The 17,776-nt window shown below is 35.1% G+C and overlaps 1 protein-coding gene across 1 annotated transcript in view; it reads right to left on the reverse strand.

The window, feature by feature from the left end:
* Window positions 1-17,776, reverse strand: part of LOC114340898 (phosphatidylinositol 3-kinase regulatory subunit gamma-like) — a 773,815-nt gene that overhangs the window by 283,963 nt on the left and 472,076 nt on the right. Inside the window, exon 7 of the mRNA XM_050641271.1 lies at window positions 6,025-6,128. Coding sequence (XP_050497228.1) covers window positions 6,025-6,128 — 104 coding nt within the window. The remainder of the gene's footprint in view (window positions 1-6,024; window positions 6,129-17,776) is intronic.

A 17,776-nucleotide genomic window follows, 5' to 3' on the forward strand; every position in this document is an offset into this window, starting at 1 on the left:
GGGCTTTCTCCGCAACCGGCTATATGTGCAGTTCTGTGCGAAGTAGGTAAGGCCAATGTTTTTAAAGTATCACTTTCAAAAACTAAATAATTCATGTTTCTGTTGTTTAAAAATTTAGCATACAGACAAAAAAAACATTGAAATCGTGTTTTTATTTTGATTCCACATTTTGCTGGATCGAGCTGAATTCAGCCAAATCTTGCAAAAATCCAGCTGGATTGAAAATGCTGCTGGATTGCAATCTCTACATTTGACAAATGTGGCACGAAGAACTCATCCACAAAATGAGCTAACTTGAATACTGCAACGCAATGACATGCCTTCTGTCGTCATCGTACCTAGCCAATAGTTCAGATAGGACACGTCCTGTCTGAATTCGGAATGTTAGAAGCTGGAGTGACGCAGGGAGGAGCACTGTCACTCTTTCTGTATACCATATACACTGCGAACACATCAGTAACTCCAAGAAGTGTTAAGTGGCATCTTAATGCAATTTACTATTTTTTTTAGGAATAAGCAAAATTTTTATCGAATTTCCACAATGCGCCGGTTTTTCCTATATAATTTCTAATCTCCTACAATTTTGAATGACGCTAGGCCCATACCGGTTTCTTAATATTATTCTGAAGCTATTTTCTTGTGGCATCTTAATTATCTTTCTTCTGGCATCTCTTCATGCAATTTACTATTCTTGTTGTGAAAAAGCCACAATTTTACTTTGAAATTAAGTTTATTATTTATGTTTCGATTTCCGCTTCGGCAGTCTACACGGAACTAAACCAATACAAATTCCACCCATAATGATTATATTTTCCTCATTTGGGGTCTTGAGGAAATGTTTTTAATAAGGGAAACTACCTTGGAACTTAGAACCATAGAAAAACAAGAAAAGAACTTCACAAAGATGCAAATCCTGGAGTTATGTTGTTCATTATCTGTGGATATTGTTCAAAAATCCGTCTTTAATGGGAATAAACCACTCTTAATTGAAAATTTGACTCGAATTTCGTACGTAATATAGAAATGACACCCGAAAATAGTTTCAGAACTATTTTTTTTAGATTAAGCAAGCAAATGACAGGATTTAGTAGAGAAATTTCCAAGTGACACAGATTATTTAATGCATTAGAAAAACCAATTAGCAAATACCATGTATTTGGAAAAACTCAAGGAAAATCATTAAAGAAAAATTTTATTAAGGAGGTGAAAACTAATTATAATGTATTGTATACATACACTAGGGGGCGTTTAAGTATTACGTAACGCAGCTTGGGGGGAGGGGGGTCTTGTAAAACGTTACGGCGCGTTACATGGGGAGGAGGGGGGTTCGAACAGCGCGTTACGTAACATTCCTTTTTAACTTAAATGAAAAAAAACTACGGAATATCTTTTATGTTTTACATAGACCCCTGAATTGTATATGTTGCACCCTCACGCTCCGCTCATGTTCCGACAACTGGACAATAGTACATATTCAAGTGAAAAAATCTTAAAATTTGTAACACAGATGAAGCACAGTAACATGTGTTTGCAATAATTAGCTGGACCTTTCTCCACAACAAAAGATAAAAAGATACAGATGGGATTAATAGGTTGCAGAGGGAACTACATGTTCATAAATCATGTATGTTTTCTGAAATCGTTTTCTGCAGTAGGTATTCATTAATGTTTTAAATACGCAAATTTTCAAATTATTTAAAAATGTCTTTAAATAAAAAGCATTAAATACAAATCCCACTATATTGATACCTACTTAGTTTAGAAAATTTATAGATATTTAAAAAAAAATAATACCCTTATTTAAAGTGTGATTCCTGAATTATTAATTTCAAAGTTTTATGTGATTAATATTGACGAAAATTATACATAATTTCAAAATTTCACATTGCATTATTCATAATAGACCCTACATAAAACACATTTTTGAGATGAGGTTGTTAAGCAGCTTCTAAAAACAAAAATCTACAGGGTGTTTAATTAAAATTAAAGATAATGGACTATGATAGACTTGAGTGAATCACCCTGTATATTCAAATTTATGTTTAAATAGTCCATAGTTGAATTTGAAAGTTGACGTATCCTAGCGTTTTTATAATTTTCTAAAATAATGACACACACATGACAAAAACAATTAAGTGGTTTCCATACATTATAATTTTAAATGATCGCCCTGTATTATTCATAAACACCATGAAATCAGATTGTTAAGCAGCTTTTAAAAATATAAAAACATACAGGGTGTTAAAAAATAAAGCTTATGGACTACGGTAGGCTTGCATGAATCACCATGTACATTTAAATGTATGTTTAAAAAGCACACATTTTTATATATGAAAATATACGGGTGTCAGCGTTTTTTAAAATTGATTAAAACAAGGAGAGAAATAATTTTATTCCATAAGTGCCTTTTTATAATATATACAGGGTGTTTCAGAAAAAGGTAACACGATCTCTAAGATAGGTGAAAAACTGAAAAATAATTGGGGTTTGCTTAGTATAAAATTTTTGTAACGGCATGCGTTTTCACGATACAGGGTGTTGAAGAACAAAAAGTTTTACACATTTTTTTCATTATTTTTCCGAAACTACTGGCAACATCGTATATTATTTGTTATACAAAAATTTTTACTAAGCAAAATAAAATGTTGAAATAATAAATATGTTATTTTATTTTAAGTTTTTATTAAAAAAGATAAAATAAAAGAATGCATGAGAAGAACAATAAAGGATGAAGCCAAAAATGTATGTAAGGATGGGGCCAAGCAGGGAAAATGAAAATGTAAATGTAAAAGTAGTAATAAAAGATTATTATTGTAAGTTTTGGACATATTTCATGTCATGGGACATGAAATTACGATTGGCAGGGATAACGAGACACATGAACTACAAAGAAGAATCGTTCTTGGGTGGGCAGCATTTGGAAAACTGAGAGAAACTTTTAAAACTGAGTTGCCCACATGCCTAAAGAGAAAGGTATTTGATCAGTGCGTCCTCCCAGTCTTGACGTACGGATCAGAAACACTTACCTTAACTAAAGCCTCGGCTACCAAACTAAGAGTAACGCAGAGAAGAATGGAGCGGTCAATGTTAGGAATAACTCTGCAAGACAAAATCAAAAACGAAGAAATCAGGAGAAGAACAATGGTGACTGACGTCATCGAAAGGATAGCCAGGTTGAAGTGGAGATGGGCAGGACACATAGCCAGAATGACAGATGGGCGATGGACAAAAAGGTTATTGGAATGGATGCCAAGAGAAGACAAGAGAAGCGTCGGTCGACCGCCTACAAGATGGACAGACGACGTAAGAAAGCTAAATAAAATCTGGATGAGAGCGGCGCGGGATAGACGTGGTTGGAAACGAGGGGGGGAGGCCTATGTTCAGCAGTGGACTTTTGAGGCTGGATGATGATTGTAAGTTTTTATTATTACCTCAAATGCGATTAAAATAATAACAAAGTTCTTTTACAGAGTTTCCGGTACTTTTCGCAACCTAGTTTTCCATTTAGGTTCAAATGGTCGCTTGGGTGTTCAGTAACGTTTAGATATGGGGAGGGGGGTACATAAAAACGTTACGGTGCGTTACATAGTGGGGAGGGGGTCAAAAATCTTCAAAAATTGCGTTACGTAATACTTGAACGCTCCCCATACACTATTAGTGGGATGCCGGTTTTGCAATATTTTTTGAAAATCAGCTAATTTTCTCTAAATATGTGCAGAGTTTTTCTATATTAGTTCCAAAATGTTGGAAAAAACGCAGTGTGAAAAAAATTCACTATGAAAGTGAAAGGAAAATGTAATATTTTCTTAACGTCATTTACTAGGATTACAAAGATTAACCAGGAATCTACAGGGAACTAAACCGACACAATGATTACCTATATTATGTATATTCATCAGTTTGGGTCTTGAAAAGGTTTTTAATAAGGGAAGCTAATTATTTAAACCGTAGGAAAACAAAAACTAGATGCAAATCCTGGAGGGTTTTTTTGTTTATTATGTTCGAAAATCTGTATTCAATGGGAATAAAGTACACTTTTAATTGAAAATTTGACTTAAATTTCGTCGTTCCGATTTTCACTTCGAAAATTGTCAAATATTATGTATTTTCAAGTAAAATTATTATGTATGTCCTTCAAAAAGTACATAATATAGAAATGACACCCGAAAATGTATACGAATATTATGTATTTGGAAAAACTCAAGGAAAATCGTTGAACAAAAATTTTGTTAAGGAGGTGAAAAATAATATTGTAATGTGTATAGGTAGTATACAGGGTGTAGCAAAAATGCAGGTCATAAATTAAATCACATATTCTGGGACCAAAAATAGTTACGTTCCAATTAAATCGTTATTTTGGTACCATTAGTTAAACACAACGTTTTTAAAACTTTTTTGCCTCTTATTATTTTTTCTACAAGCCAGTTTCTATCGAGATGCGGCTTCTTTTTTAATATGTTTACATAAAATGTTTATGGGGATTTTGTTCCTTTAAACCCCCAAAATGTTTGTGTACGTTCCAATTAAACTAAACAAAATACATATACCTAAAAATGTAAGTTATAAATAAATTTTCAGATTATTAACAGGTCTCTACAATCGTACTTAACCATATACAAATATGTGGTGGATTCGACAAATATTCAAATTATCTCGATAAACACTGGCTTATCGAAAAAGTACTAAGTGGCAAAAAAGTTATAAAAACATTGTGTTAAACTAATGATACCACAATAATAATCTAATTGGAACATACACAAAAGTTTGGGGGGGTTAAGGGAACAAAACTCCCATAAAATTTTTACGGAGTGCGCAAATGTCAATATAATTTTTGGTTAAGATGTTCCTGCCATAAGAATGCCACATATGTCCATTTTCAATAAAAAATCTATATGTACAGTAAAACCTCCGTTAACAGAAACCTTTTTAACCGAATCATCGTTTAACAGAAATGGCTAACAGTTTCAATAATTTCGTCAATAAAAAGTGAATTTAAAAAAAACCTATACAATTAAGGAAATTTGGTCCCAGAAATGTGATTTAATTTTTATAACCTGCATTTTTATTACACCCTGTATAATTAGATGCCGGTTTTACAATATCTCACGGAAATCCGATAATTTTCTCTTAAATATGGATTTTTTCTACATTAGTTTCAAAAGACAACGACATTAGCTATGAAAGTGAAAGGGATTTTTCCGGGAACACCCCTTCGTGTATAAATACGAAACAAAAGATCTCCTGGATCTAGGTATAGTATTGACTGATAAAACTGTTTACAAAACACTTAAATATTTCCTTAATGTAATTTACAAGGATTAAAAATACTACACAGGAATCCACAGGGAACTAAACCAACATAAATTCGACAACAAAATTATATAACCTCGATATCAGCTGTTAGCGAACGACCGGGGGTTGGCATGTAACTTTCGATTTCCACCCCGACAGCAAACAAAAGATTTCTGTAATTGGAAAACAGATTATTTAACGGCGTTTTCAAGGTGCTTATGCTACAGATTATTTGCCTACAACATAATCAACGAAAGCAAAGTACAAATCGAGATACAGAGGGTTGTAGAATATAAACAAAAGGTTTTTTAAAAAAGGGCAAGATGGCGGACAGGGACGAAAACTACCCTTACGTTTCTTTCGATGTATTTTCATATATTACGAAGGTAATACAGCTTAATTCGTCGGTAATAGGTAGTAAATAAAATTAGGTACCTTTTGCATACTACCCCCTTGAGTTTTCGCTATTAATTAGTAGTTAAAACTTAAAATGAACGAACAAAGAAAAATGCTTATGTATAACTAAAAATAAGGTCAAATTATCTAAATATTTCTTTTTTGACAAGCCAGAACATATTTCCTTTGATGAGAAAAAATGAAAATTGAAGTGTTAAATATAAATGAATGAGGTGTTTTTTGCAAAGGCCGGTTTTGGTAATAATATATTATGTGCTATTGGAAAATCATCGTACCTAATACATATAAATACATAAGTTAAGAAGAAAAGCTTACCTTGTCATAATCTAGGGTAACTGGTGGAAGAGCCTCAGTGTTCTTCTGGCACACATGCTGTTTGCAAAATTTCAGGCAGAAGTTGTGGAAGCAAGCGTGACAATCTGGAGAACATAAAAAACCACAATTACAACAACAGGTCATCTCACAAGAGCACAAGAGGTTGTGGAACGAGAGGATTCGAGCGCAGTATTCTAAACTATCTTCAGAAGGACCAAATCCCGCAAAGAGGTCCTTCTCGCGAATTTTGCTGTTCTGTCCCATGGCAGAGGATGATTCCTGATGGCTAGATTCTCCATCGGAAGAAGAGCTTTCATATGAAACAACAGTCATAGGAGCCGGCCGGCCAATTCCTCGTAACATATAGTTTTCGGTGTCCACCGGTAATGTATTCGAGAATTTCGCATCCGATGGCTTTTTTGTCATCTTGCTAGTTGCACCAGTCTCGCTGTCTCCGCTTCCTTCGTTTACACTCATCTTTATCTTTCATTTATTTTCAGTTCTTTCAACTCAACTCATTCACGTCGTCACACCACAGCTTCACATTTCAGACTACCGGGTGGTGGTGGTAGGCAACACGGCACTCGTTCGTAACTCGCGTTACGAACTAACAGAACATGGGACATGCGCAGTAGACGTTAAGCATCATGCTGTAGAAACAGCCGCGCGCCCCGCAGTCCGCACTTCACCGACTTTTGTTCCCAAGAGGCAGATAGCCTCACGTCATTATTTTATATAAAACCGGTCTTTCAATCCAAACCTCTGTGCTCTCTCTTTCTTTTACTTAAAAACTAATGTATGATTTCAAGGTGTACTAAATCCCTTAAATTGTACTTATTAAACATTTATTTATAATAATGCATAAGTACTCAAAATTAATCTTTTAGAAAAACTTATTAAAACTAATTTATAAAAAATTATAGCAAAACGAACTAATATAACTGGTTTTTCTTGATTATTTTTTTTAATAATTAGAATTATCAATAATTAACAAAATGTTCACTTTCTTTTATTTAATAATACAAACAGGGCATTACTTTTTTTAACGAAGGTAATAATGTACTTATTAAAGTAACTATAGTCCATGTTGTGAGGCCGCTACCGTTAAAAAAATTTCTGATTCGGTAAGACGGATTTTAATGCGGATTGGTGCGTTCGATTCGTGAGAGTGTCAGGAAATTTTGTGAACTAATGTAATGAATAAGAAATCTCAAATTGCATTTGTGCATAAGAAAAATGCATTTCGGTAAATACTGGGAAAAATTGACTCAATTTTCTTACTCGGGGGTTTTTGGGATCGCTGAAAACGAATATGAGGCCGGCGAGAGTATGCAAACTACCTGGTGCGGTGCCTGCAACTGGTGTAATAAAAGTCTTCCTCTGGAGTATTATGGTAATTTATCATATAATTAGTTTAAACTCGTTATTCGGGGGGTTTTTGTGGCAATCTATTTTCTTTGATGTAACTATAGTGATCGAAAAGGGTGGTATTTTTATTATAAATAAACATAAATTTATATTATTATAATATATATTTATGGTTAAAAAAGTTCATTATACAAAATTTATCGTAATTTATCTTTAAAATTCATTTTCTTCATCATTATCATCATCTTCTTCATTATTGCCTTCCTCTCGAGTCCAATGCAATATTTGTGCAATCAGAGCCTGCACTTTTTGCAGGCTAAATTACAAACTAACCCATGTTTCCTGCACCCGCATGAGTTGCCGCAGTCTGACTTACAACTACAGAATATTAAATTTAAAATGATTGGAGGACCAGGTGGCTGAGTCATTCTAACTGGAATTAATACATCATTTTGTAATTCCCATCCCCAATCGGTTGGGTTCATGTTACTGTCCTCTCCATGCAGCCAAATTTGTGTTTGTAAATATACCCTTTTTAAATGCTGGGTAAATGCATCAACAGATGAAAAAAATTTTCCAATGACAAACTTTTTATTTTTGGCAATAGCCATTAAGTACATTCTGTATCTAGTAATTTTCTCTCAAGGCAAAACCACATTAATTCAAACTGCTTTAAATGATATGAAATTAGAATTTAGTCGTTGCGATATCTATTTTCAGTGACCCCAAAGAGCCCCGAGTAACAAGTTTGGGCCAATTATTTAATAAATTACCATAATAGTCCAGAGGAAGACGTTTATTACACCCGCTGCAGGCACCAGGTAGATTGCACACTCTCGCTGACCTCATAATCATTTTCAGCGACCCCAAAAACCCCCGAGTAATGAGTTTAAGCCAATTATATGATAAATTACCACAATACTCCAGAGGAAGACGTTTATTACACCGGCTGCAGGCACCACGTAGTTTGCACACTCTCGCCGACCTCATATTCGTTTTCAGCGACCCCAAAAACCCCCGAGTAAGAAAATTGAGTCAATTTTTCCCACTATTTACCGAAATGCATTTTTGAAATGCATTTTTCTTATGCACAAATGCAATTTGAGATTTCTTATTCATTACATTAGTTCACAAAATTTCCTGACATTCTCACGAATCCAACGCACCAAACTGCATTAAAATCCGTCTTACTGCGCCAAAAATCGACAGTAAGGCCTTTTTTGTGCTTCAATGCCTCGACTAAATTCTCGTTTAAAAATGCCCCCTTTAAAGAAATCTAGAAGAGGCCGGGCGAGACTTTTGGGCAGAAATTGTTTAAACAAATTCAAAAGATCATCTATTTTCTCCCGAAAATATTCTTTTTACTTTTTGAGTCATTTTAAACAAAAAAGTCTTCTTCTTTTTCTTGGCTGGCTTTACAACTCGGGGTGAGTCTTAGCTGCATCCACTATAGCCCTCCTCCACCTTCTACGATCTTGCACTTCCATTTCCCATTTACGTCCCGGTCAAACCGGGACGGTCGCTGTCCCAGCGTCCCGGCCGGTCTGCATTAGCGTTTCGGTCAAACTTGAACAACACCGACACCCCGGCCATTGATCAAGGACCATCTAAAGTGCTCTAAACACAAGGCCAGCACAAGTTCAATTGCAAGCTCATCTAGCATAACATCGTTTTTCAAAAATGCCTAATCCACAGAAAATGAACTTTCCATTGCTGCTAAAGAAGCTACCTTTGCATTCCATACAACAATGCTCCTCAAAATTAATATCGAAGCTGTTTGAGTCCACACTGGCATGAAAGCCATATAATACCTATTCACAAGAAGGGAGACAAACAAATATGTCGGAACTATAGAGGAATATCGTTGATTAATACAACATACAAAATTATATCCATAATACTGTTTAGAAGACTAACTCCATATGCAGAGGAAATAATAGGCGACTACCAAAGCGGATTCAGACCGGGAAGGTCGACCATAGACCAGATCTTCGTCCTACGCCAGGTGTTGGAAAAAAACTGGGAATTCAACCGCGACGTACACCAAATCTTCGTGGACTTTAAACAAGCTTATGATTCTGTTAGCAGAGAGGCATTATGGGAGACTATGGTAGAAATGGGAGTACCTGGAAAGCTGGTACGATTAGCACAGGTGAGAACGGAGAACGCTTCCTCACGAATCAGAATTGGCAGCACCACGTCGGAGGAATTCCTCATTGACACCGGGCTTAGACAAGGAGATCCTCTCGCCCCCCTGCTGTTTAACTTCGCACTGGAACATGCAGTAAGGAAAGCTCAGCCACAACTGACAAACGGATTTGCAGCCCAAGGATCAAAAATACTATTAGCCTTTGCTGATGACGTGGACACAATTGCACAATCCACCAGAGATGCAAAAGAGGTTTTCACCCTATTCGAGAATGGAGCCAAGGAAGTTGGTCTTAAGGTCAACGAGGACAAGACCAAGTACATGGTGGTTACGAAGAGCCCAAGACCAAGGGTTAGACAAAACGTAACAATTAATGAATACAACTTTGAAGTCGTCAAAGAATTTAAGTACCTGGGAGCGATCATAACATCTGAAAATAAATATGAAAAGGACGTGGCAGCCAGGATCATTGCAGGAAACAGGGCATATTACTCATTAATGGCCCTACTTAAATCAAAAATACTCTCAAGACCAGCAAAAACAAGAATATATAAGACAATAATTCGTCCCACAATAACGTATGGAAGCGAAACATGGACTCTGAATCAGCGGGAAACGACAAAATTACTGGTACTTGAAAGAAAGATACTGCGGACTATCTATGGGCCTTGCAGAGAAGAGACAACAGGAGAATGGAGAAGAAGACACAATGATGAACTCCAGACAATATATGGAGATGAAAACATAGTACGCTACATTAAAGCAAACAGAATACGATGGGCGGGTCACGTGCTAAGATCAAGTGACGAAAGACTTCTGAACGCCACATTCTGGGAAAGGCCCGATGGCAGAAGGTCAGTTAGTCGCCCAAGAAAGAAATGGCAGGACGCAGTAGCCAGTGATCTACGCAAAATGGGAGTACAGCAATGGAAAATAGCTGCTCAGGACCGACAACAATGGAGGGAAATAGTAAACGCGGCCAAGACTCACATAGAGTTGTAGAGCCAAATGATGATGATGATGTTTGAGTCCAAAAAATTCGGGTCTGCGGTACCAAGTGCGAAGCGATCATCACGGGACTGATCGCACCGATGCGCGATGGCAAGAGATGAACGACACAACGAGCTAAAAGAATGCAATTTTTTGAGCATTTCAACAGATACATGAAACAGAGATGATGTTAAAGCACTAATTAACAGGGCCGCGCCGTCCACGTGTGCAATGTGTGCGCCGCACACAGGCGCCAGCAATTAAGGGGCGCCACTAGAGTTTTCACAAAAATTTTAGGTGGGTCAAAATAACATTTACCCATTTTTTTTCAGCTACCAAACGGGATATTATAAAACAACACTTTGCAAGTCTGGCTTTAAAGCATTTACCTAATACACGTTGGTCCAGCAGAATTGATCCTTTAAAGCCATTATACAAAAATTTGTCAGAAATTTATTATGCTTTATAGAAAAAATATCAACATTTACATTCATATGCTCAGTTGCTCCGCCTATTATACTTATGTTATAAAGTCCTGATGAAAGTTAAATTCGTTGGCAAAATTTTTCAATCAAAAACAATGAACATGCAGCTGGCCTTAAATTCTTTACAAGAGATAAAACAATAAGTGTTGCTCGAGTTTCGGACAGATAGCAAATTGAATGTTATTACTACAGAAAATTAAACTGCAGAGAAGCTGGATGTGGAGCCCAGTTATCAACCAGCCACACAGTTACGGCATTGGAAAAAAGCTGACAGTTCGATTACGAACATAAAGATGAACCGATGTTGGATACTAAAATGTCATACAAAGTTAAATAATTTTTTTTTGTGTTCTCGAGCAAGCATTAATATCAGTAAATGAAAGATTTTCATATTGGAAAATCATGTTAATTCTTTCAAATTTTTAATAATTTGAACGACAGTACAGAAAACTCACAATTACAACTTTTGTGTAGAAATTTGAAAAAAGAACTAAGATTTAATGATCATCTAGAATCTATGTAGATATATAGAGGTAGACGATTTGTTTGAAGAAATGTATGAATTATACAGCTTCAGCCTTTGTTAAAAGATTTAAATAATGATGTTTGTAAAATTTTAAAATATATATTTTTAAAGGAATTAACTGTTTCTTCTTCTTGATGTGAAATCTTTATCTTAGCTGCAGCTAGTCCACGGGATTTTAAAAATTATACGGTAGGTATAACCACATCTCAAAGCTTCCAATTTTCTGCACGTATCTTCCTTCAAGGTCCACAATTCAACACAATAAAAAAGGACAGAGACAGCTTACTTACTTTTATACCAAGAGAGAGGGTGTGGCTCTTGAAGAAAGTCCCCATACGGTTGAAGCTTTTCCAATGCGCGCTTTTTCATTTTATTATAGTTCCGAGGTAGTTATGTGCGTCACTCTTTCTACAGAGGTTTGGTTGATTTAGAGTTGCCCTTCTGCTATCTTTTTCTTGCTAATGATCATAAACTTTGTCTTCATTACGTTTATATTGAGTCCATATTGTTGACTGTAATATGTGATTTTGTTCATAAGTATTTGTACGTCTTCTAGGTTGTCCGGAAATATTATGGTGTCATCTGCATACCTGATGTTATTTAACAGGTACCCGTTTAGTAGAATTCCTTTTTCAGTTTAGTTCATATTCTTCAGAGTATAGATTGAAAATTAGAGGGTAGAAAATACAGCCTTGCCTCACTCCACGCATGATTTTTACGTATTCGGTGTGTTCATCTTCAACTCTGAGGTTTGCAGTCTCATTACAGTAAATTTTTCTAATTATTTTCAGATTTTAGTTGTTAATTTTTGCTTCTTTTAGTATTTACGTTATTTTGGCGGCTGTACCTACTCGATCAAACGCTACCTGGTAATTAACCAGATAGGTATGCGTATATGTCGCAATTGACGTCTCTGCATCTCTGGAATAACACTTGAGAACTGGAACAATACTTGAAATAACTTAAGTTTATCCAATAACCCATAGCCTTAAATAAACCAAATTTAACAATAGCTCTTCGCATTCTGCCCGTATCTGTTGCCACTGCTGAACGATCTCTTTCTAAACTGAAACTTATAAAACATTACTTGAGATCGACCATTAGTCAAGGGCGGTTGACAAATTTATCTATCATATCTATAGAGTCGTCAATATTAGATTATATTCACCATGTTGATGGTTTATCGAATTGCCTGGAAGAAATTGGTGAAACAAATGCAGATAAGCAGAATAAAGCGAGAGCAAAGCTTTGTTTGTGATCGATCGAGGCAGCAACGGCTTTGGATGTGTGGAGGTGGAAACCAATAAAAAAACTGTATGGTGAAAAAAGTTTTACACGAAAAATTGATTTACTTAGGACTCTCTTAAGTTTGCGACTGGATAATAATTGCGACAGTATGGAGCAATTATGTTGGGCAGATAATTGAAACAAGCAAGAAATTAACTCGGATGCGTATTTTTGGGCGCCATTAAATATTTTGCACACAGGCGCTAACACGTGCTGGCGCGGCACTGCTAATTAATAGTTGTTGGGTACTTCGTACCTGAACCTGAGAGAGGTATATCTGTAAAGTTACTCGATTTTGGATGTGTCGCCGGAGGGAAGTCTGAAATCTTAGCAAAAAAACACGAAATAGAAAACAAGATGGCTGCTTGCTGTGGTGATAACTGTAATAGGAATTTCGGTGTGGTAAACAGAAGAGACACCAACAACGTCTATTCCAGGCTCAAGGAAGGTCTCGGAGTTTAACATACAAGGCATTTTTTGCAGCTCACACATCGTTCACAATACAATCCAATATCCAATTTATGCATGTATGTATGTATGTACGCGTGACAAACTTAAAAGAGTTTTGTGAGACAGCTCATCGAGTACAAAAAAATTAGTGAAAGATGGAAATACAAGATTTCTGTCTCTATTACCAGCTGTGGAAAGGATCCTACAACTACACGAAAGCCTGAAATCTTAAAACACTGAAAACGTTTGTTACAGCTGTTTCAGCAGAGTGCATTTCTCAAGTGATTTAGTTTACTATGTGTAAATCACCTGAGAAAGGCACCTTGCCGAAACAGCTGTAGTCTGTAGTCACATAGTTATAATAAATTTTGTGAAAGTATAGAAAACCAACGTTTTCAGTGTTTTATTGTTTGACAAAATGAACTTCAATCAAGTAACGGTCGAATCCATCAATTGCCTGAAATCTTATTTTCTTGCTCAAGTGAACTGCCCTCTCGCATTTCGACAGTTATTCACAACAGAAATTGGAGCACTTTACTTTTTGTTTGTATTTTGTAATTATTGTATTCAACAAAACTATTTAGTCTATGGAGAAAACACCCGTGTTGAGCTGCCCCCCCCCCCCACTTGAAAAAATTAAAAAACAAATAGCCCTGATTTATGAGCTATTTATGAGCTTTCATATTCCGCAAATTAAAAATGTTGAGCTCGTTCCACTGAGCAGGAATTTAAGAATTTAATATTTTAGTGGGGGGCTGAGTCAGCCCCCCCCCCACTACTTAAAAATAGGAATATTGAATCGATTTTTGCGGCAGAATTACGAGCTATTTATGAGCTCTTGAAATGATATAGTTTCGATTTTTGAGCTCATCCCCTTCACCCCCAAACAACCCTTTAATTGATTTAACTTAAGAGATAAATGCTGAGAAAACTTAAAATATATCGCATTGCGGATATAATTCCTATAGCTTATATATTCTAAGAATAAACTATTAAATCACGTGCATTTCGATTATTGAGCTACAACCCCTTCGCAAGAAAACCACCCCATCTTCCCGGCTAAGATAGAGTTGTACTTAAAATGCATTAAATTAATTATTTGGCGACTACATATCATTTAATAATTTATGAGCTCCCAAATTACTCGCATTTAGATCAGTAAATTGCAATTTATTTTGTATAGTGCAGTCACTGAAAGTAAAAAATCAACGATTACCTTCAATTTCGGTGAACCTTCATCGATTTTCACGAAAATTGGTCAGTGGTTAGAGGATACCTCAAGAAAAAAAGGTGACATGGTATCACCTTGCACCTTTACCCTGAGGGTGGATACCGCCCCTTCTCGGGGGTGAAAATTATTTTATAAAAAATAACTGCACAAATCAATAAAAGGACAAATTATAAGCAAAATTTGTTATATAAAGTTATTAAAATAAGTCGATACTTTTCAAGTTATTAAAAATCAAAGATTTTAATTATTCGTGAAAAAAATGCATGTTTTGAAGCGGTTTATTCGTAAATCACTGAAAAACTGCAAGTTTTTACAAAAAAGTTTATAATATAATTCGTATAGCTTATATTCTAAGAATAAACTCTTAAATCACGCGCATTTCGATTATTGAGCTACAACCCGTTCGCAAGAAAACCATCCCATATTCAAGGCTTATAAGAGAGTGTACTTAAAATAATTTACATTAATTATTTGGCGACTACATATCGTTTAATAATTTATGAGCTCGCAAAGTATACGCATCTCAATTATTGAATTGCAATTTTCTTTCTATAGTGCAGTCACTGAAGGTAAAAATCAACTACGACCTTCGATTTCGGTAAACCTCCATTCATTTTCACGAAAATTGGTGAGCGGATAGAGGATACCTCAAGAAACAAAATTAACAATAACAACTTGCGGTTTTAGCCCGGGGTATATGTCACCCCTTATTGGGGGTGAAAATTACTTTATTAAAAATAACCCCACAAATCAAGAGAGGGACAAATTCTAAGCAAAATTTGTTACATATTGTTATTAAAATAAATAAATACTTTTTGAGTTATTAAAGCTCAAATATTTTAATTTTTGTGAAAGAAAATGCATGATTTAAAGCAATTTTTCATAAATAATTCAAAAACTAAGTTTTTACAAAAAAGTTTTCATCACTAAAATTGAAGCTAATAAAAAATGACTGCACTATACCTATAAAGAAAATTGAAATTCAATAATTGAGATGCGTATATTTTCCGAGCTCATAAATTATTAAACGATATGTAGTCGCCAAATAATTAATTTGAATTATTTTAAGTACAACTCTCTCTTAAGCCGGCAATATGGGATGGTTTTCTTGCGAAGGGGTTGTAGCTCAATAATCGAAATGAGCGTGATTTAAGAGTTTATTCTTGGAATATAAGCTATACGAATTAAACTACTATTAACTTTTTTGTAAAAACTTACAGTTTTTCAGTGATTTACGAAAAACCGCTTCAAAACATGCATTTTTTTCACGAATACTTAAAATCTTTGATCTTTAACAACTTCAAAAGTATTGACTTATTTTAATAACTGTATATAACAAATTTTGCTTATAATTTGTCCTTTTATTGATTTGTGCAGTTATTTTTTATAAAATAATTTTCACCCCCGAGAAGGGGGGTATCCACCCTCAGGGTAAAGGTGCAAGGTGGTACCATGTCACCTTTTTTTTCTTGAAGTATCCTCTAACCACTGACAAATTTTCGCGAAAACCGATGAAGGTTCACCGAAATTGAAGGTAATCGTTGATTTTTACCTTCAGTGACTGCACTATACAAAATAAATTGCAATTTACTGATCTAAATGCGCGTAATTTGGGAGCTCATAAATTATTAAAAGCCAAATAGCCAAATAATTAATTTAATGCATTTTAAGTACAACTCTATCTTAAGCCGGGAAGATGGGGTGGTTTTCTTGCGAAGGGGTTGTAGCTCAATAATCGAAATGCACGTGATTTAATAGTTTATTCTTAGAATATATAAGCTATAGGAATTATATCCGCATACGATATATTTTAAGTTTTCTCAGCATTTTTCTCATAAGTTAAATCAATTAAAGAGTTGTTTGGGGGTGAAGGGGATGAGCTCAAAAATCGAAACTATATCATTTCAAGTGCTCATAAATAGCTCGTAATTCATCCGCAAAAATCGATTCAATATTCCTATTTTTAAGTAGTGGGGGGGGGGCTACTAAAATATTAAATTCCTGCTCAGTGGAACGAGCTCAAAATTTTTAATTTGCGGAATATGAAAGCTCATAAATAGCTCATAAATTAGGGCTATTTGTTTTTCAATTTTTGGAAGGGGGGGGGCGGCAGCTCAACACGGGTAGAGAAAACTAACTCAACTGCGACATATTTATGTAGGTATGGAGTTGACAAAGTTAAAAACAAATCTTCAAAACAGGATGAAAAACAAATTTCTTCCACAAGCAGCTAAACAACTCTTAAATTGAGGATTTCATAAATGTCGAAAACTTCATGAGTGACGTTCACGCTTTTTATGAGCGCTGCATTTCTTATTTAGAATTGTGGGAAAACGGCTTCGACGGAGCCGAAGATTTTCAGTGGATCTGCTTGAAACATGAGCTTAACTGGAATGAAATCGAAAAAGCAGCAGAAAATATAAATAAAATGCAAAAACCTGACTCGAAAACCCAAATACGTAATGATTGATGAGCTATTTGATGAGGTCTTATTAGCAAAAAGCTTTTTCCAAAATTCTAATTAAGCTAGTTACTCCGAGAAATGGGTCCAGCTATGCACCCATTTTCAGAAGCAGCATTGAGATGCCAAATTTAAAAAAATTGTGGAGTTTGCTATGTGTCTACCCGGTACTTCAGCACCAATGAAAATAATTTGTTCACTGATGAAAAAAAAGTGGTCTGAAGTGAAGAATGCGTTGTGGAAGCCATGCTTACGTGCGAATTCAATTTGAACATGTCGTGCAGTGAATTTTATGACAAGCAAGACAAAAATATTCTGAGGAATGTGTATTCTAGTGAAAAATATTAAGCAAGCTTGAACGAATAATAAAATTTGACAAATTTTTAGTGTTGTTCGTATTAATTGTACTTTATCTCTTTTTCCATTGCATTCCAAATATGAAAAATACAAATTAAGCGAAAAGCAAAACGAAAATGAGTCTCTTCCTCTTCTGGGTCTTCCCGAGACCTCTTTTTCTATGTGGTTGTCATTTGTGATCACCGCCCCCAGATATTTTAAACCCTTTTACTACTTCGAAGTTGTGGTCATTGACAGTTATAAAACTTACATAGAAGTAAAAACTTCAATTTGTATAAGAGGTATAAAAATTTATTAAAACTTTTAAAAAAGTCGTCCAAATGGAGTAAAACAGAACGCTTTCGATCTAATTCAATATCATACTCAGTGCATTCCGTGTAGCAAATGAAACTAGCACACTAGTTGTCATTGTGACATCAAAATATATTTATGGTTTTATAATTACATT

Source organism: Diabrotica virgifera, chromosome 10, assembly GCF_917563875.1.
Source record: "Diabrotica virgifera virgifera chromosome 10, PGI_DIABVI_V3a".
Taxonomy (NCBI): Eukaryota; Metazoa; Arthropoda; class Insecta; order Coleoptera; family Chrysomelidae; genus Diabrotica; species Diabrotica virgifera.